The 21,810-nt window shown below is 37.2% G+C and overlaps 1 protein-coding gene across 1 annotated transcript in view; it reads right to left on the bottom strand.

Annotated features, from left to right (window-relative positions):
- Positions 1–360: 360 nt before the first annotated feature.
- Positions 361–21,810, bottom strand: part of LOC136751836 (cilia- and flagella-associated protein 47-like) — a 149,050-nt gene continuing 127,600 nt past the window's right edge. Inside the window, exons 28-32 of the mRNA XM_066707595.1 lie at positions 20,414–20,560; positions 9,170–9,341; positions 8,237–8,398; positions 4,792–4,960; positions 361–671 (exon numbers count right to left, since the gene is read on the bottom strand). Of these exons, the coding sequence (XP_066563692.1) occupies positions 462–671; positions 4,792–4,960; positions 8,237–8,398; positions 9,170–9,341; positions 20,414–20,560 (860 nt within the window). The 3' untranslated portion in view covers positions 361–461. The remainder of the gene's footprint in view (positions 672–4,791; positions 4,961–8,236; positions 8,399–9,169; positions 9,342–20,413; positions 20,561–21,810) is intronic.

Raw genomic sequence — 21,810 nt, 5'->3', positions numbered from 1 at the left:
TATTCACCTGTCAACATTTCTGCAACATCGCCTGCCAAAAGACACACACTGTAAACATAGTAACCAGACACACAAACACTGGAAAGGAAACAGGTTGTGATGGCCACCACTGTTTTACTTCTCATTTTCAATCATTCATTGCTTTTTGGAATTCTTAGAATGTAAAAAAAAATATATAATCTAATTTAATGTTGAAGTCAACATGAGACACATTTATTGTGCTTCGTTTTGCTCATAAATGACAAGGAATATTAAGTACGGACTTCAGAGTAAACATTTGTTTATGAGTTCGAGAGAGAGAGAGAGAGAGAGAGAGAGAGAGAGAGAGAGAGAGAGAGAGAGAGAGAGAGAGAGAATAGATATGCTGTCAACATTTAATATAACCAGTGAGAAAGCAGTGTTTTGTTGACTGTCCCAAGCCCCTGAGTGCAGACAGGCATTGTACAAGTGAACTGGCACTTTTATTTGGTCCTGACGACGAGAGGCTGGCCTTTGATGGGGGAGGACACGGCTGTGGCCGGCAGCTGCAGATTCTCACGGACGAAGTTGCGCTGGCGCACGGTGACCGCATTCACGGGGCCAGAGGACAGCGCTCTGGAGGACTGGGAGGACGGGGGGGTGTAACGCTGCTGCACACCCCTGATCTCATAGGTCCACTGCATGTCTGCAGTCTGAAACAGAGCAAACAATTGATCAATACAATGGTGATATAGAGGACAATAACACAATGGAAATAATAGTCAACAAAACTTGATCTGCCACAATGCACACAGATGGAAATTATAACTTAATTTCAAAGCTAAAATTAAAATAAAGTTTTTATTTGTTCCCAGTGTAAGATGTTAAAAAAGGAATTGTGACTCTCTTGCAGTTGCTAAAATATTTTAGCAAATTAGCAGAAGAGTTTAGCACGTTGCTAAGACCATGAGATTTCACAAATTAAGAAAAGAGTGATGAAATGATGTTCAAGAGCAACTATGCTACCGGCTATGGAATTTAATTGCACTTAGGATTGAACTTTATATTGATAATGCCAAAATTCCTAACACTTTAGCAACCAGCACACGTAAACATACAACTGCAAGGTGTTACCTGAGACAGAAAAGCCTTAGAGTATTTTTGGTGATCACTGGTCTGTTTTAGTTACAAAATAATGTTAAAGATTGATGATGGATTATACTCAAAATAAGTTATTTTTATGGATATGGCAGGTTGTGTTTTTAACATGGAAAGGGTACATACTATTATCTTTTGCATTTAACACCAGTGAGTGAATGCACTGCCTCTCTACAATACAGTACAGATCCTAGCCCAGGGGAACAATAATCTAATTTATTATCATCAGGCCCATGGGAACTTGCCAGCAATTCAACAAAGAGCAGCGGCTAAGCTGGGGGACAGTCCAGTAATTAAACTGAGTTTAATGCAGGTTCATGAGAATGTGCTCATATGTTGACCCAGCTCACAGTAAGCCTATGGGAACTCATCCAGTTCACTTGACTTTTGTAGCACAGTACTGTTTATTAGCAGCACAACACGGTGAAAGTTGATTGCTCTCTATGGCTTTTCTGAAACCACTGCGTGGATCGGAATTATTTCAATCTTTTTCAGAAGGTTCATGAAATACAGATGCAGTAGATTCATTAATCTTGGATTACAGAGTAGTGTGGACCATGGAAAACTTGCATACTGTTTCTACAGTCATTAACCATAAGGAAATTGGGGTTGGTGGATCATCCCAATCATCCCAATATTTGGTTAAGAGAGATGATTATACTATATCATTGCTTAGAGCTAGTAATTCTTCACTTTCTGTAATGAAATTATTTTTAATGGAAGTTTATTTAATATGTATTATGTAATTCTAAAGTCCAACTTTTGTTTATTTGCAGCAGCTGACTTTAGAACTCTTATTTGCAATCACCACATGCATGTAATTTAGAGGAAAATGATTAAAACAAAATCTAGATGAGATGCTTTATCTTTGTAAACACATCAATTCCTGTTTGCCTTTAAACACCTAATTAACTCTCTCAAATCAAAGATGTGACCTTAAGGTACAAATTCAAGGAAACTTAATTATAAAGCTTCTGTCCTCTGAGAACATGTTTTACAACAACCCATTAAACATATATATATATATATATATATATATATATATATATATATATTTGAGATGGGGGTGTTGGGTGGTCATAACAAATGTATACGATACGGGTATTCCCTGCAGGTGATAATTCCTTTTTTAAATTCAATATAACCTCACAATATATTAATTACTGTAAATTAACAACTGCAAAGTGGATGTGCCATTAAAGTTTTATTGTATAAAAATGTAAGTTACACAGGATTTCAAATGGGAATTAAAAACCAATTAATGGTTTTGAATCAACAATGCTACAATATGGAAAAACTAAATGAGCATTAAATCATGAGGAAAAAAGTATGTTGGGGGTAGTTGAAAGACTGTATTGATTGCAAAGAATGTATCAAAAGGTTTCGGGTTAAAACATAATAAACACTATAAACAGAAAATGAGTGGCCTAGCTGTCCTGGAGCTCTGGTTGGCTGGTCTCAGTCTGTGCCATCAGCTGACTGGAGATTACCCAGGGTGCAGTGCACTGCCATGGCTTGTGGATTTGGCAGTGGCCAGGGCTGCCTCAGCAAGCTATGCAACTGGGTGCTGGGTGATTACAGTGTAATTGAGGGAGCTGCAAAAGCTCTTCTGTTTGTGTTTTAGGCTTGAGTGAAAAGAAACAGATGTGTGTATGATTGTATGCACAGTAGTATGCAAATTCAGCATGTGGAAATAACCAAGTATACATACATCTGCCAAATTGTATGAGTGACATATTACTTCTGTAAGCAAGAATTGTCATAATTGTTTCTTTTTCTCTTCTCAGAAAGAAAAAAAAATATGTTTAGACTGTAAATCAATAAAGGAAAGCTGCATTAAAGAGCAAATTAAGTATATTTTTCAAAAAGTAAAAGAACCATCACACAAAATAATACAAACTGTCCTGTATATTAATAACCATATTTTCAGACTTCTGAATCTGGTATGCACAATAATGGCCACCTTGTTGCCAGCTGCTCACAATTTAGGGCCAGTCCTTGACATTTGGTGTTTTAGTAAATATCATCACTCAAATCTAATTAGGCTGAGCTCAAGGTAATGCAGACATCAATGCAAACAGATTAGCTGGAACAACCGAAGGACTTGTTCTCCTTCACTCAAACTCTCCTTTTAAAGCAAATCTATTTGCATGGCTCACTTTAGCTGCTAGCTGCAAGTGGTTGTAAATGTTGACTATTTCAACAGCCTCTATTCTATTTATTGACCTTTCCCCTATTTAATCATACAATTGACTGTCTTCCTTCAAAGGTGTAATGATGTTGCACTACTGCTGTTTTCAATTAATATAAAGAGTGTTAACAAGCTATTCAAACAGACACGGGTTAATAATGACATGAGTCTAATGCCCAAACAACTACGGAAATCACAATGAACACAAATAGGGCAAATATTTTTGTAGTGATCTGGTTATTTATATATTTGTTTTTAATGGACCTGATTTAATTGTATAAGCTAATTGATATACACATCTGAAGGAAATAAAACCCTTAATCAGTAACACTTTACAGTAATGGGCAAAAGTTCATAATGAATTGATGTATGATTCCCACAGGAATGACATATGAATGCCTCATGCACTTCCTCTGAGTTCGAATGTTGATCACATGTATCAGCCCTAACCCTAAACCTGAGCTAGACCTAATCAAAACTTTGACTTGACTGTGAATCGCAAAGCATGATGTGTTTTAATTGCTTGAAGCCACTTGCTACTACTAAAATGTAACAGGGTGCAATTACTTTGTAATTTGTGGTGAAGTCAAAGTTAGTAGTGGGTCTAGCTCTCCCCTAGTCTGTAAATAAACCTGACCCTCACCTCTTTATACGTGTGATTAACAGCAGAACTGAGATGAAGTGCGTAAGATATTCACGTTATTCCTGTGGTATTCATACATAAGAATCGGTGCCTGTTACTGTAAAGTGTGGCCCCTTAATCAATCTAGGAAGAAGGAAAGAGAATCCTTCAGGATCTAATTAACAGGGTGGATCACTCACATTGCTTTGTGTATATTAAATTACTCTACCACAATATGGAGTAATAGTGTACCAAAATAGCTAGGTAAATATTTTCCACTAGTGCCATTAATTCTTAGTGATTAGTGATCTGATTACTCTAATTAAAACACACAATTGCCTTGTTCTCCGACTCAGTGGAGATAGGAATAACCAGCCTGCGAATACAAGGTTTCACTCGCAAAATCAGTTCTCTCTCAGGCTACACTGGGGTCTTATCTTGTTGCATATGTCAAGCAAGAATCTTCTTACACAGATCTTACTGTCAGCAGTAATAATGGATAAAAGCCCCATGAAAGCCTTGTATGAAGATTAAGATATTCTGAAATTGCAATGATTTTTTAAATAATTCTATAAAGCCTGTGACCATTATCAAAAACACCACTACTCAGCAACTACCAGCATTATAGAAACAGTGACCTTATTTTCCCCCCTTAGGATTTATGTTGTCTTATTTTACTATATACTCCTCTGCTTTTGCTACACATGCTTTTTTCAATTAAACACAATTTTATAACAAATGCTTTTCTGTCTGCTAGGAAAGCACATTTTGTTGAACTCTGTACAATAGGATGATTGTGAGATGAAGCCTAATTTAAAGTCTCCTAAAGGAAGGAATTTAATCTCCTGTCTTATTTGCTCACCTGTATTACCAGCATAGCTCTGTGCTTCTTGCTGTACATGCCTGGAGTAAAGCTGACGGTAATGAGGGTCCCAGCAGAGCCGACGGGAAGTAGTTCTCCAGAATGAGGTAATACTTCAAATTCCTGACCACTGCCTGGCAGGAAATATGCAGTGAATGGCTCTGGGTACCTAAAGAAAAGAAAGCAAACTCATATCTTTCTATCTATCTATCTATCTATCTATCTATCTATCTATCTATATATATATATATATATATATATATATATATATATATATATATATATATCCATCCATCCATCCATTCATTTTCAAAACCGCTTATCCTGGCAAGGGTCGCGGCAGGCATAGGGCGCAATAACAAAAGATAGAAATTTAAATTAATGGATCCGAGTGTAATGGATCCAATAATATTGAACATTACTGAAAGAGTGAAATAGTTAAAATGGTGTGACATGGAAAAGGAACAGTAGCCCTTCATCCAGCAGTGGATTGATATAATGATGATTATGATAAATACATAAATAAACAAACAAACAAATACATAAAGAGTACTGGAAAAAAAAAAAACGTCAGGAAACGCACTCAACTAAAACTTTTTAATATTTCATAAAGACCATGATAAATCTGGGGTTGTCAAAGGTCAGTACTGAAGGGCACAGAGTGACTTGTGTTTTTACACCCATTGGAGGACACACTCAGTTACTCCAATGTGATGTTATTAATCTAATAATTTGATGATTTGCAATGGACATTTTTTAAAATGCATTGGATTCATGGCACAGCACTGATAACATGTTTGGGCCCTGCAAAGAAATGTGACAGTAATGTAATTAATCACAGAATTACACCAATTAAATGACTGAGATCTTGGCAAGAATGAAAAGCAGAAGACCCTGCAGACAATCAGAACCACTGATGGGCTTAATGGTCTTTTGTAACTTATGTTATGGAGAAACTGTACATTTTAAATTTATAGTATATTCTCATCTGTGTGTTTTAATAACTCCATAGCCCTTCACATGCCTTTAGATACATTAAAAATGAAATAGTAAGCTTATAGAACAAATAACCTACATGCAATACTGAAACTTTGGCACATCAAAGGTATGATTTGCAGATCTGAAACATCCTTATGGGATGCCAGAGAGAGAAGGGACAAAGTCTTGTCTTATGTAATCTGGTGGACTTGTCACAGAACAACAGTTTTTAATCAAATATGCACATTCCCTCTACAGTCCTTGTCCACTGTGTCTGAACACCAAATCTCTCCAATACACTCGAAAATAACGACAGGCATTCTTGTTCAGTGTTTGTTGGTTCATGGTATGTGTGCTTGCTTCCCATTAATTGAATGTGACAGGTATGCTGTGAATGTGCTAGTTCAATTTCTGCAGTGATTTGGGGTGCATCATTTTGATTATGTGTGTAAAACACTCAGGTTTGAGGTTCTACTGCGGACTGACAGCATGACCGAAAGGTGCGAGGATTCCTGCTGACTGCATCCAGTATGGGCATTCAGATCCAACATCACTTCACTTCAGAAGTAAAGACAATGGGTTTGCTAGCAAGCATTTCTTTTAGTGCCCAGCTGAAACTATAGCAACGGAATTGTGTTCCTTTAATTCCACACACCAAGTGTCTAACATGCCCCCACCAAAACACTTCCAGCAGCTTCCTGCTATCACACCATCCCAGCTGCTCCAAAGCGATGAAATTCAAATCTCTAAAACTAAAAAGGTCAACCCGTGAAAGTTTATTATTATTTATTTATTTATTTCAGCTTAACTATTAAATGACCATCTGGGAAAACAGACAAACAACTAAAAAACATAACATTTCTGGTTAAGAAACCAGTCAGGTATATTTGATCTCTTTGCTGTCTTTTTTCCCCATTCAAAGTGAGAGTGACACTGTTAAAATTTACTACATTATTTATATTATATATGGGCTACATAAAACAATACTGAATAAAAAAATGGGAACATGAAATTAAGACTAGGTTGATACAACAAGAATGTCCATCTAAAATGTGTCTTGTAAATGTGTCTTTTCAATCATCTTCTTATTATTATTATTTTCAGTGTTAATGTACCATAAAAATCCTATTCTTTGTCATTAGTAAGGCATTCCATCATTACATCATAAGGAATTTATATAATTTACTTTGTTTCATTAATTGATAGTCCCAGTAATGTGTTTTAAAAGTGCACTGTTTGTTTTAGTGGCAGTCTGAGTTGGCAGTAAAGGCTTACTGGCAAAAGTGATCCATTAACTGTTCTGTTTCCTGGAGTATAATGATATCGAGGTTGATACAAGTATATCAAGGCTTACACAATCAGATAAACTGTGAATTGCACTACTGACAGTGTACAGTCCTTACTTTATATCCATGATTTGCAATGTAATCTAGCAATGTCATTTTCTTTGATTAGGTTAGTAATGTATAATGTGCTTATTTTAATCAGATTCAGGTTTGTCAAGATTTATTCTGCACAGGATGAAGCTCCTTGCCTGTGGTGCCAAAATAAGATTCATTTATCATTCATTACAGTACTCTTTTTTTTTTTTTCTCCACTGCGTATAGAGCGAAATTAATTGAAAAGTAATGAGGGGGGTAAGACACCAGACAAAAAGGTATTTCTCAAATAGCTTGAACAACACAGTCCATAGATGCAGGTCCAATTGAGACAACAGTGGTAAAAAACAGAAAATACGTATATTGCATCTCTTCTCTTTTTAACTTCTCAAAAGTCTGTACATATGCTTATACGTAGTTTCATTTGACGTCGAAGGGAAGCAAGGAAAACATCAACATTATTAAATTGGCAAAATGAATATTGATAATAAGAGAGAGATTGTGTTACACGGTTATACGGCATGCACTTGCCCAAGGTAGGTAAATGTATATGAGCTTCCTTGCATGCTCATGAGCCAGTGCACAGTGTGTAAATTGCGGCACAAGGCAAAAATATGATTCCATTACAGACTGCCACTTAGTTTGTGAAAATCACTGCCAAGAAATCCAGGTCACAGACATCAGTTAATTGTGAGGCATCCCCTACAGATAAAAATACCATTTTGCTTCCAGAAAGTAACAATGGAATAATGTGGTTTACATAAATTATATCACAGATAATTAAAACCTAAATTAGAAGTGATGGGGTGCTTAGGGACTGCATGATATAAATATATATTTTAATTCAAAGAGTAATTAATTATGAAAAAGGGATTTTTAAGAAGTAAAGTGGCTTTTATTGACTCTTCCTAGGTGATAAAGGTTCCTTGGCTTTAGAAAAAATAATTTTATAATTTAATTCATGCTAATAGTTAAATGATCCCCATTATGTCAAACACTTTGAAACGTATGGGCTTACACAGCATGCATGCACACACTTTTATTACTTGTCTGCTGGCAATGTTCTTCACCAATTTGGTTACCCTTACCTTGTTTGGCTAGTGAGTCTAAATCCCACCATTGACACCTTGTTTAACCCGGCAGCCTCAATATTGATGACATCGTCTACCTCGGGCTCAGTGGAGATCAGCGTTATTGGAAATTTCCATACTCCTCCTGTGGCACATTTGACTGCGAGAATTGCAGAACACCTGGCAGGAGCAGAGAGATCACATTAAAAACTGGTTGATTAAGCAGCGGGGGATTGAACAGTAAACAATTGCATACAATATGAAGTGTGCTGCAGGGAATGAAGTTGAAGTATAGTTAAATTGTTTACCAGTTTCTTTCACTTATTGTGATGCACAAATAGAGCAGATTAGCAGGCAGAAATGCATGTATATGAAAATATTGTTAGTGCGTCTCCAATTAATAGTTTGTCTGTGTAGTATGTAATTAGTAGCTATTGTTCTAAAATATTAAACTGATTCTAGACATACAATCTGTGGAAACAATTTCTCATGTATTATTATTATTATTTATTATTGAATTAGGACCATATTTTGCAGAACAAGTTAGTGTACTATGGCTACATTTATTTTTGATTGTGTTGCCATCCTGGTACAAAGGGTGTTTCACATTCTTAGACTGTCAAAATAGGGGGTGGTTATGCACTAATTGTAGGCCGACACTATCTACACAAATTATTGTAAAAATAAAAATCTATCCTTCCACCAATCTCTCTTTCTGCTATAGACAAGAAATCATAAGTTTTCTGTCAATCAAAGAGATTGTTGATTATATTCCCCATGGCATGTTTCTGGAGGTGAACTCCTACCTTCTGCCCCCAGGTGTATTAGAAACGTATGATAATAACATAAAGGTCATGGCGTTTTTCCACCCCTCTAGTTTTTTCTGAAATGTTTTCTTGCTTTCCAGCTTTCAAAGCTATTAGCAAAATGCATGCAGGAGCATGCAATTACCTGAGTGGCTTATAGGGAGCAAATATGATATTGAAGATCAATGTCACAATTCCAGACTGCACATCCCGCTCTCTTCCCAGGAGGCACAGTGCCACTGAAGGCCCCAGCTGAGCCCTGGCATCATCAGACTCAAACTGGATCTCATACAGGAACTCATCTGCTGTGGCTGGCCCTGAGAAACACAATGCACACCAGGTGAGATGTCAACTTTTAAAGATGCTTCCCCAAAAATCTTCACTTATTTTTTAATTTTTAAATGCCAAGTTTGCAATAATTACAGCATTTATTTATCATAAATTCTGCATGAAAGTGCAATTTCTGCAGATTATGTGTATAAATAGGGAAAACCAAATGATAATAAAAAAACAAAACAAATAGAAAGTAAATTATTTGAAGATTCGTTGTCTGCATGATCTATTACTAGATATGTATAATTTGTATGGTAGTATATAGGTTCACATCAGTGATAGTTTATAATCAACATAGTAACAGTTTAATTCAGATTGGGAGTAGTATGCATCAGCTATGTAAAAGTATGTAGGTTAGTAGCTGTAGTATAATAGCAGGTATGTTCACGTTCATTATAGTATGTAAGTTACTATAAGTATTTTTACAGAATAATAATAATAATAATAATCATCATAGTTATTAAAGCCCCACATACACTAAATGTATTTCAGATTATTATCATTATTATTGCCACACCAGCTGGTGTGATACGAACAAGTAATTAGTAGTTGCATTAGTATAAATATTGGTATCATATAGTATTATAACGGGAAATCAAATAATATGTGGTTTTAATATGCGGACCACAATGGGAAATCACGGTGCAGCAGAGCAATGCAGAGGGAATAATCATTACTGATGGGGAGATGGGGAGACAGTGTATTTGACCGTTAATTTAAAGGAAGGGCATCTGATCGAACGGCTGAAAATCCTCACTGCTAATTGGCTACTGAACGATCCGCTGCGTGAGGTGTGAAATTCTGAGGGTTCCACCTTTGTTGTCAATGGGATTTGTGGTTGTTTTCAATAGATTATAGATCAATCATTATTTGTCATATCCGTGGAAAAAGCAAAAGCAACCTAATTGGAATAATTGTAAACCACGCTTTTGAAGTTTGGGATGTGTGGCCCAAAAACTGTAGGAGGAGGTTCTGTTTAGACGAACAAAAGAATACTACAAATAATAAAGATTTTGCAAGACTCGCATGCAGACGTACGGCAATTATGCATACAAAAATTGAAAGTTGTTTTCTACATTTGATCTGCATTTACAATCTTCATTTCACTTTCCCTTAAAATGAATTAAGTACACACTGTAACCGATGTTTAATCAAAATAAAGAGTAGCTTTAAATGAACACAGCACTGAAAGAAAACTACTTGATACAGCAGTGGACAAAAACTCTTTGCGAGGGAATCTTGATATATTCCACAGAGCTCTCCTGTCAGGGCACTAACCAGGCCAGTGTATTCACGAGTTTGTAAGAGATCATGAGATCAAACTGCAAAACAGTATTGCTGCAGGCTGAATTTGATTAAGCAATCATATGTTTTCAGTGTTACAGTGTCTGAATAAATAACTACTTGTTTGTAGTCTTGGGTATTGTCAGTTTAGAAACAAGAAAGTCCTATTGAGTATATTAGTTTGTATGAAGAGTATTCCCTCATTCATTTTACATTTTATGAATTATGAAGAAATTATTTTCTTTTTAAGAATTCATGATTTAAGTCTTAAATCAGGACATACCATCATGCCAGTATACTATCACACCCCTTACACCTACACCTGTGATCTGAAGTGGATATGAAACTGCTCATTTCCCTTTCAGACAGAGTTGCCCTTACGGTATGAGAGGAAGTTGTGAAAGGCAGCATGTTTGCACAGAGATATTCCAGTGAGACGTGTGGTTGCCATCGCACACTTACAGCTGGGTGTATAAAGGTCTGTGCTTACCTCACGTGTAAAGTTAAAAAAAGGTTATTAATTCCAAACATAGGTATTACATACATTAACCATTGTTACAGGATTTAATTTTACATACATAAATTCAAATCAACATGTTTTTAAACCTTGCTCAAAAAGGTACACCTTCATAATGCAATTACAATTTTGCTATATATAGTAGGTGTCCACATGTAAATCTCTTCATACAGGTAATGACAAACCAATGGATCATGGGCATTCCCCGGTCAACGAGGGACTGAAGAGAAGCAAAGTGCAGAACAATAAACCCCAAATGTTCTTGGTAATCTGATATGGATAAAACAAGGAGCCAACGAGACTGGACTGGACAACATTGTGGATCTGTCTGTGAAATGGAAGTTTCTCTCTCTGTAGGAGTGTAGGGAGATGCCCTGGATATTATGTGATGAAATGTATCATTTCAACTGAAAGATTTCCTCACTTTCAAGACACGACCTGGAACTCTCAATAAACCTTCCAGAGGGAAACTGCTGGACTGTAGTGGCTGCTATTTGTGTACATCATACGATGTATGTGATCCCTGCCTCAGTGCTCAAGTACCTACTGTAGATACCTTTAATGTGAGAAGGCAGTATAAAACATTGCTCTGAATCCCCTCATTTCAAGATGATTTGCATGTTAAAAATAGGTTATTTAGAAGGCTCTTGAGAGTCTCACCCGGAATGAGTTTTATAACCTGAATGGTGCAAAGAGAGGCAGCCGGCTTAATGACTTGGTGTTGAAGGATAGAGCAACTGAATTTCATTTCTTCTGATCAGCACATGAGATGGTGAATTACAATGAGCTGCTCCAAACTGTGGAATTGACGGTGAGATTTTATATTGAAATTAAGCGTTTTCTAGCATATTCCAGATGCACCTTGCTGAAATACCAATGTTATCTTGCAATATTGAACAACATTAATATTCATCACATTGACCTAGATCTACCCACCCCCCAAGTTGGATAATAAAGCAGTTTGCTAAGGAACTGAACATTTCTTTTTTAATGGCTAAGGTTAGGGTTTCATATTTTTAATGAATATATGCTCTATAGTTAGGGCAGTTTTAGTTTCAATACTTTTTTGTACTTGTGAAGTAGAAAATATCAGTGGCAAAAATATACACATTTATCAATTACATAACATTATGGTTGTCGCTATTATTAAAAATTAATTTAAATCAGTGTAGCATTTGATAGGTTGCACAGATCCTCATAAAAATTCGACCTCTTTCTGACCTTTAATAGCTTCTTGATTAAATGAAATTCATTTTCACACTCTGTGCTATCGCCTTGTCCATCAGCAGGTGAGCTGAACGAACAGCCCTGGCAGGATTACCAGTCTGTGCTTGTGTTAAGCCTGTCAAAAACATATGAGGGAAGGTGGGTGTGGGAGATATTTCATGGTGAGAGAGCTCTGTTTAATTTATCTGCCTTGGTGCAGAAGAAAAGAGACTGAGGAATCGTGTGACTAAAGGAAAAAGTTATGCCAACTTCATAGTCGAGACAAATGATGGTTGCCAGCAATTAGATTATTAGATTGATCCCCAAGATGATGAGATAATGTGGGCATGAGTGCACATTCGACTTTGTGTCAACTGCTTCCCTCCTTTATAGATCCTCCAACTATTTAACCTGCAGTAGAGACCCTTCAGAAACCCATCCCAGAGCATATGGATCACTACCAAACGAGTTTCAATCTGTTTGTTATATTGTTCCCTACTGTCCCATTGCTTCTCACTAAATCTGATGCCGCATTTACTCATTCCTTGTTCCAGACCAACACATTCAACACAAACAAACAGCTAAATGCACCTGAGCCATTTCAGGATGCAGGCCAAGACTCATTGTTTACTAGGGCTTATATTTCGGCTGTTAAAGAGCTCATAGCCGAGATATTGCTCCAGAGGGAAAGAGCTGTGAGTACGAGAATGTCAATGCTCCTCTAATGGCGTGTCCTAATAGTGGCAATCACTCAGTTTTAACAGCCCAATGAAAGGGTATAACTCAACACTGATCAACACATTTCTCCAAAGCTCTGCAGACTGATAACTTCTGAAGGTGTATTGACCAGTGGGGGCATTCAAACCTGAGTTGCTGAAACTGCTGAAATCTGTGCTACAAGAATGTGATCTCAGTGAGAAGCGGGAAATTAGAAGATCATGCGCAGTAAGGAGAGGGGCCACAGCTCAAGTGCCCTTTCTAAACGCAATAAAACTTGTAAAGCGCATGCTCAACCGTCCATATTTGCAAACATTATTGGTTTAGTGCAGACGAGGGGCCGGCCCCACCAGCTAAACTGACGATTGCTCGCCCGCGTTCACTGCCGTATGACCTTGATGGCTTGCCATAGACATTCCGTTTCTGGTTTATTAACTTCCTGTTATTAGCATCCGCCATACTGAATTGTGCACTGTTATCCACGAAACCTATAATAATATGCGGCTTATAAAGTTCGCAATGTACAAGCACTGTTCTGTTTTATTTATTTTCATGTTTATCTAAGTGGGACCTGGCCCCACTGGCCCCTAATGACGGGCTGCCGCTGCTGGTAGTGTATATAAGCTTTAAGTTAGGAAGTTCATTAAAGACCAAACAGAACTACAGATTTTAAAACGAGAAATTATGTAAAGTTTATATAATTGAAATCAAACGACAAGAAATCAAAGTTATCAGAACTTCTCCACTCAGCATAATTTTCAGTTTTAAAACAGGAGGAGACGGAGACTGGCCACAAGTCTTATAATTAAGTTTGATATCTCCAATGTCTGTTTCTGCCATCTTTAAAACTGTAAAATTACCGTTCTTATTTTTATTCTGTTAGTCAATACAATGGAAATCTGATGGCAAATCAAGCATCTATTGATAATTCCTCTACATTTAAAGGACACTCTAATCTGCAATCAGGGGATGCAGAGCAATGCACCTGCTAGAGAAGATAACTAGGCAGTCGGTGTTTGGTTGTGTAGGACTTCAAGGGAATAGAAAGAATAGATAAAGTACTCTGACCTGTTACCCACAGGCATCTTGTGTGGTCTGTGTAGCATAAAAGATCACAGAGCTGATATAGACTCCAATAATAATTATTAAAAACACTTAAATATTTACCTCTCAAAATGTATAATCTGTTCTAAAATCATTACAAATATATTTGAAGATTGCATGAATCTAAATAGATTGTTTGACATTTAATTTGCTCAAAAGTGAATGTATTAGTTTAGTTTAAAGTTCTGAACAGGTAACAGTTAACCCAGTCCTAGTAGAGAAATTCATATTTTACTTTCCATGCTTGCAAATTCTCCCAGAGTAATAAAGATGTTACAATTATTCCACACAGCATGCGGTGTAATTTAGATTGCTATGTAGGCCAGAATTGCAGGGATTTGGTGATGTAACACTTTCAAGAAATAAGCATTCTGTCCTTGGAGACCCAAACAGGTTTTTGTGGATTTTATTTGCATCTCACAAACCAATCCCCTTTGTGTAAATGTTTGAAATCACTAAATATTTTACAGATGAATGACAAATTAAACATCCTATAGGGACGGCAATTTGTAACATGCCATGTGTGGTTATGGATTTAATAATTTACTATAATATAAATATTAAAAGTTACTTTGAAAATACAATAATATGTAACTGGTTATGTGTATATATATTTGTATTTGAACTGGCAATACATTCTTAAAATCACACACATTCAAAATCTATATTTACTGAAATAATTAACAAATATAACCAGAGCAAACCAATAATTATTTTGTCAGCTGTTATTCCAGTAGGAAATGAACTAAATGATAATTCCAGTGGCATAGCTCATTTGAATCAATATTTCCTCATTAAAAGAAGTCTCAAAAAAGTAGCTGAAAAATTGTCTTTGCATTTTACAATTTAAACCCTTTATTGAGTAATATAAAACACTCCAGCTAAGTATATCTGCAGAAACTGAAGGCCTGTTCTAAAATAATTCAGTCATGTGGTTTGCCCTGGTGTCCTCTGACTCATTAATGAGAATGGCACTTTCACAGCATCCACTCCTTATATTTGGTTTCAAGAATACTGACCATGATAACTAACAATGTGTCCTGGGGGGATTTCAGATGCTCTATCAATAATATCTTGGTATTATTTTCCAGAGAGTTGCAGAAAGAACACAATGAAGGTGAAATAATAATTTAAATAAATCCAGAAATTGCCACTGCACATACATGCAACCAAGGTTTTGTTGTCACCTTTCAGCATGCTCAGTCTGTGAAATCGTAAATCATGCTGGTATAATTATGATGAATTAATCCACAATAAAATGACCTGAGTGTAGAAGGTTTTGATCTGAGTGTTTTTATTGCAGATTAATTAAACCGTAGAAGAGTTTGGAGAAGTCCCAGTTGTAAATACTCCAGTCCTAGATGACAATAACCTTCCCAGGGCATCGAAGGCAGTCACATATTTTTAAAGTCATTATAAGTAATTGTAAACACCACAAACAAACAAACAAAACGTATTTTGTCTTATATGTTTTATCAAGTACTTTCACTTACCATAATGCACAGACTTACAAGCAGAATCCCAACCAGCAGGAGCTGATTAAGAAAGTTTCCATTCTTTATGAGGAATACCAAGCATCACAAATTTGAATAGAAAATCAATTGGTCTGAGTGTCAGCTTGTCCACTCACGGTTCATTATGTTCAATGCAACCAACCATTTCCTTTAGCAATTTGTGGAACAACAGCCCTCCAAATTCCCGTTCAGAGTCACTCAGAGCTGAGTGTCCCCTTCAACTTACAGCTGATGAGCTGAGTCTAAACTTTGCAGTGATATATTAGTCTGCAATATTGAGGCCTGAAAGAAGTTCCAACCCAATTCCCTTATTGATATTTTGGGAAGAGATACTACAGCCTAGAAATTTACAACTGAATAAATGTGTATTTTTAACAGTAAACCTGCTGTTAATTTTAAGTCGATTGTCATACAAATGTCTGGAAACCATGTATTCATTTTTACTGTCATAAAAAACTTTAAAAAATACTTTATAAACCATAAGAATTTGTCAATTACAATTATACATACAATTATAATATTAATAGATTAATGCAGTTTTGGCTAATGACCTCCCTTATTAAATGAGCACAAAAAAGATAACGGGCTAATCCCAACTACATAACACAGGATATAAGGCTAACCACTTGTATCCTATTTACACTGGAAGGCCTTCAAAGCTTTTCTCAAAGTGTGTACATCACAGCATGAATAATTTAGTCCCCTGAATAACAATGTACTTTTCAGTTCTTGGAAGCTTCTAATTCCAAATGATTCAGTTTAAATATGAAAAAAAAAAAAAGCTTGGAAAATGTTACTATCCAAACTACATACTTGCAAGACCAAGGTTACGTTTGGACTCAGATAACTAAATGCCAATTCTGTGTGGAATAAAAGCATAAAATAAACAAATTAATCAAGCTGTTCTGAGATAAAGCAGTTTAAGCACCACACATTAGTGCCCGAGTACAGGGACGATGCAGCTATTTTCTCTAAAATGATTATAACAATTTCAGAAACCTTTGGGGATGATTTTCAGATCCTTATGTCCTTAAGCATTTTGCAGATACTGTGTAAAGGTAAAGTATTCTGTGGCTTGGTGAAAAGAGGGCTGAGCACTAGAGAAATATGTGGCAGTGAGAAAGAGTGAAACAGTACAGGTCTATGCTCAGGTGGTTGTCTTATTTTAATCTACATGATAACACTGCCAACTGCTTTGAATAATTTATTTCGGGACTGTGCCTTTTGCACTGATGTGCCATCTGTGTTTCATCAACTTTGGAGCGCCAGTGTAATAGGTCTGCTCCAGAGTTTCTGTATTGTCTGGTGATGAAAATGAAACATTAACAAAACAAAACCAATGTCACTATAGTTTTCCTTTTCAGGTAAATTCAGTTTCTTTTATGGCATGTTTTTGAGAACTGAAAGACAATTTTATAGAGTCAGTCAGAAGAAAAAAACTTACCTCATTGCAGTGGTAAGTTTAGTATGCCATACTCCTTTGCTTGAAATATATCTCATCTTACTTTACATTGCAGTATTTAATCTACATGTGTTGTTAGTCATCAAGGGATACAACCTACAAAGCATGCCTCTTTATACCAGCAACATACCGGCAACAGCGGTGGGCTTCCTTCAGCAACTGTCTTGTGGTCAACACAGCACAATGCCCAGATGAAATAAGCTGCAGTTGTTTTCAACAGCTATCTAATGATATGTACTCAGATACCCTCTGGAGATGATGTTAACAACTCTGTTCCTCAGGACCTGTGGGGTCTTGTGGTTTTCACACTTCTTTAACTGAATGTATAATGTACTTAATTGGTCATATTTACTGTTGTTCTGTGTTTAGCTAATGACGATTTATAGATACCTGTTAAACCTTCATGATTGTGGCCCTTGAGGACCATCTTAGCTATACATTAGGGGTTGTGTGGCTCTGTTACTCTGAGCATGGTGATAATAACTCGCGTGGGGATCAACTGCTATTTCCAGCAAGGCTGCCCAAAAGAGACTCCATAACATAGACAGACTGATACAGTGAGGGAAAAAAGTATTTGATCCCCTGCTGATTTTGTACGTTTGCCCACTGACAAAGAAATGGGCTACAAGACCATCGCCAAGCAGCTTGGTGAGAAGGTGACAACAGTTGGTGCGATTATTCGCAAATGGAAGAAACACAAAATAAGGATCTTGTTAATGATCTCAAGGCAGCTGGGACCATAGTCACCAAGAAAACAATTGGTAACACACTACGCCGTGAAGGACTGAAATCCTGCAGCGCCCGCAAGGTCCCCCTGCTCAAGAAAGCACATGTACAGGCCCGTCTGAAGTTTGCCAATGAACATCTGAATGATTCAGAGAACTGGGTGAAAGTGTTGTGGTCAGATGAGACCAAAATCGAGCTCTTTGGCATCAACTCAACTCGCCGTGTTTGGAGGAGGAGGAATGACCCCAAGAACACCATCCCCACCGTCAAACATGGAGGTGGAAACATTATGCTTTGGGGGTGTTTTTCTGCTAAGGGGACAGGACAACTGCACCGCATCAAAGGGACAATGGACGGGGCCATGTACCATCATATCTTGGGTGAGAACCTCCTTCCCTCAGCCAGGGCATTGAAAATGGGTCGTGGATGGGTATTCCAGCATGACAATGACCCAAAACACAAAGCCAAGGCAACAAAGGAGTGGCTCAAGAAGAAGCACATTAAGGTCCTGGAGTGGCCTAGCCAGTCTCCAGACCTTAATCCCATAGAAAATCTGTGGAGGGAGCTGAAGGTTCGAGTTGCCAAACGTCAGCCTCGAAACCTTAATGACTTGGAGAGGATCTGCAAAGAGGAGTGGGACAAAATCCCTCCTGAGATGTGTGCAAACCTGGTGGCCAACTACAAGAAACGTCTGACCTCTGTGATTGCCAACAAGGGTTTTGCCACCAAGTCGAAGGGGTCAAATACTTATTTCCCTCATTAACATGCAAATCAATTTATAACTTTTTTGAAATGCGTTTTTCTGGATTTTTTTGTTGTTATTCTGTGTCTCACTGTTAAAATACACCTACCATTAAAATTATAGACTGATCATTTCTTTGTCAGTGGGCAAACGTACAAAATCAGTAGGGGATCGAATACTTTTTTTCCCTCACTGTATATGAGTGTGTGTTTACTGCTGCCATGTTTGTATGTTTTTCCTTGATTTTAATTATATTTGTGCTACAGCAAAAAAAAAAATGAAAGAAAAATATAGGACTTAATAATAATAAACATGAACATGGTTTGTCACAGTCTAATCTCCCTTGGTCTTTAGCAGACAAGATTAGGTGTATAGTCAGGATTCCATTAAATGCATTATTTATTTATTGTATTATTTTTAACTCTGCTTATAAATGCCTAACCACATCTTTCACCCTATGGGGGGTGGTGGGGGGAAGCTGCCTCCACACTAGAAACATACATCAGCAGAGAAAAGCTTCACCCTTTGAGCCCAGGGCCTGTTCCCTAACACACACTTTAAAAGCTTTAATGAAGGTCGTGACATAGCAAGGCAGGTGGCGGGGAATACACTGGGAAAGAAGACTGATGAAGGTAACATTGAACACATGTAGAATAAACATCCGTGCCTATGACAAGCTGTCTGCACTTTTAATTTGCTATGAGTGTATGCTAGGAGCGGTAGAAGAAAAAAAAAAGCTAGTTTGTTCATTTCCAAGTCTAAGCTATGTGAGAAGTATATTATTTAATAACAAAAAACTATGTTTCCAAAATGTATGCAAATATCCATCATAAAACCATATAAAAGATACATAACAGATTTGTAAAGGCCTTTGTGAACTAGAGGGAAAGGTACTGAACTCTCAGTAAATAAACGCAAACAGTTCAAAAAGTCAGATAACTAAGTAGTTCAGACAGTTGCAATAAAATATGAAGGCAGAGCAAGGAAACTGATCTTGCGAGTCACCCCTCATTGTGCAAAGTTGATCTGTGCGGATCTGTGCTGCCAGAACAATTTTACTTTTAGTCATTTGATTCAGGTCACCAAATCCAACTGCCCAGTTTGGGGTGGAACTGATGTATTAAATCATTTCTGGAGGGCAGAATCAGACATGGAGTTGAATTTGGTAAGCTAGGTGCTAGGTAAGTGCTGTATGAGTTTTACATTTAAAAAAAAAAAAAAAAAAAAAAAAAAAAAATGTACTGCTTCAAAACTGTGAAGGTGATATAGCCTCACAAGGACTAAATCAACAAAGCACATCGCCCCTGTCTTCAGGTCTCTGCACTGAGTGACTCTGAGGTTACTTATAATATAATTGACATCGTTGCTTTGTAAGGCATTGCACATCCATGTGGTTTAGGTACCCCTCCAAAATAAACGCTGTGCTTATCCAGTGTTGCAATACAGCTGCAACTGTATACAATCAACCTGAACTCATGTGGCTGTAGAGCCTTCTGTTACTCAGACTCGAAGGGCAGCTCCCCTCCCCCTCTGATGAAATGAGGCTCACGCCAACTCACCCTGCAATTTCACCCAGTCAATCCCAGCTGCCATTCCCTGCTACGGATTACATCTGGTTAGTTACTGTGAAGACATGTTCGAGGAGGATGCTATCTAAAAGTTAGATTGAAGGTTTGACTTAAAAGACTTGTAAAGAAAGAAGCAGAGTGAATGGACAGAGACTTCAGAAATGGCAGGGGCCCCTCGCATCCCATTTCAAAGCCCACAGATGCCAGATTGCCTACCTTCTGTGACTTGCACTTCGCTCTGAAGGCCACTGGCCTCTGACTGCTCCCGTGTCATGGAAGATGACGGCAGTCCAGGGACACACCCGGTTAGCAGCACCTCGAGTCTCTCCTCTATCCTGCTCCTGGCCTGACATCTAATTACAGCTGGGAAAACATGCAAACATTCACTTTGGATAGCAAGAGTGCATTTATTGATTCAACAATATAGAAATGTACAGCCTCTGCCCCTGAGCTCCACTTTTATGTATTTCTCCTGTCTGGAGCAGTATTAGCAAACGTATTTAATAGCACAGAATAAACAGCGGCATACATTTTCATTTGAAGGGGAGGTTTATCTGTGGTTTTATGTCATAATCCATACAGATTTATTTTCCTGCCTCTAGATTTGAAGAGTCTCTTTTAACCTGTAATAAGGTGGATTACAGTAGAAGAGAAAAACGGACACCTTGCCTTATTTACTTGGAGGATGTATATATTAGCCAGAAATGGACATGGACATGGCTTTTGGGATGACACCTCTTATATCACAGAATAATCGAAGAAACCGTTCAGAGACAGAACAGACATGACTTTAAGGGAAGGTCCCACTAGTTCTAAAATCACAGTTGTATGCATCTTTATGTGTTGTTGTAGTGTATACATAAGATACATAGCACTTATCCAGATCGAGTCCATTGTATAAGCAAGTTTGACATTTTTTAAATTTCCCAGCAATGACAAACTTCAGCATGTAAACTCTCTGAAGTTAGCCTGGATGTGTCATGACACTACACCCTGGATAGCAGAAAAACTACAGAATGCCCTGATTTGTCTCCCCCGCAGAAGATGTCAGAAGAAGTCACTATGTCAACATAGTGTTAGCATTTCTTACTCCTATATTAATTATAATTTCCATGGACAGGAAATGTACTGTATCCACGGCTGTGGGAAAAACAGTGAGGATGGGTTTGTTCTTTTGAAAATGGACACAGAGGAAATTAATTTGCAGGGGAGATTGTTTGTGCGATAAGTAATCCCACATTCAAAACAGGAAGACAATAAAAATCAGTCTGTGGTAATATTGATAACAATTGCAGTGGGGAAGACAAATCTAGGTATTCTGTCATTTTGTATGTATATACAACAACACAAAGATGCATAAAACTGTGATTTTAGAACTAGTGGGACCTACTCTTTAACATCATGTTAGAAAAGCACAGTCCTATCTTATTTGCTATACTGTTTACATTTTCAGTCTTTTCAGAAACTCTGAAAAATGTACACCTTTAAAGTTATTATAATAATTAAACAAATGTAACTGTAAACATTGTACTACTCCTACTAATTATAAATAACACAAGGAAGTCCTGACCAATTATTGCTCTATATATACTTGCACAACAACACACACACAT

The sequence above is a fragment of the Amia ocellicauda genome, chromosome 6 (assembly GCF_036373705.1).
Source record: "Amia ocellicauda isolate fAmiCal2 chromosome 6, fAmiCal2.hap1, whole genome shotgun sequence".
Taxonomy (NCBI): Eukaryota; Metazoa; Chordata; class Actinopteri; order Amiiformes; family Amiidae; genus Amia; species Amia ocellicauda.
This window is presented reverse-complemented; position numbering and strand designations above follow the sequence as displayed.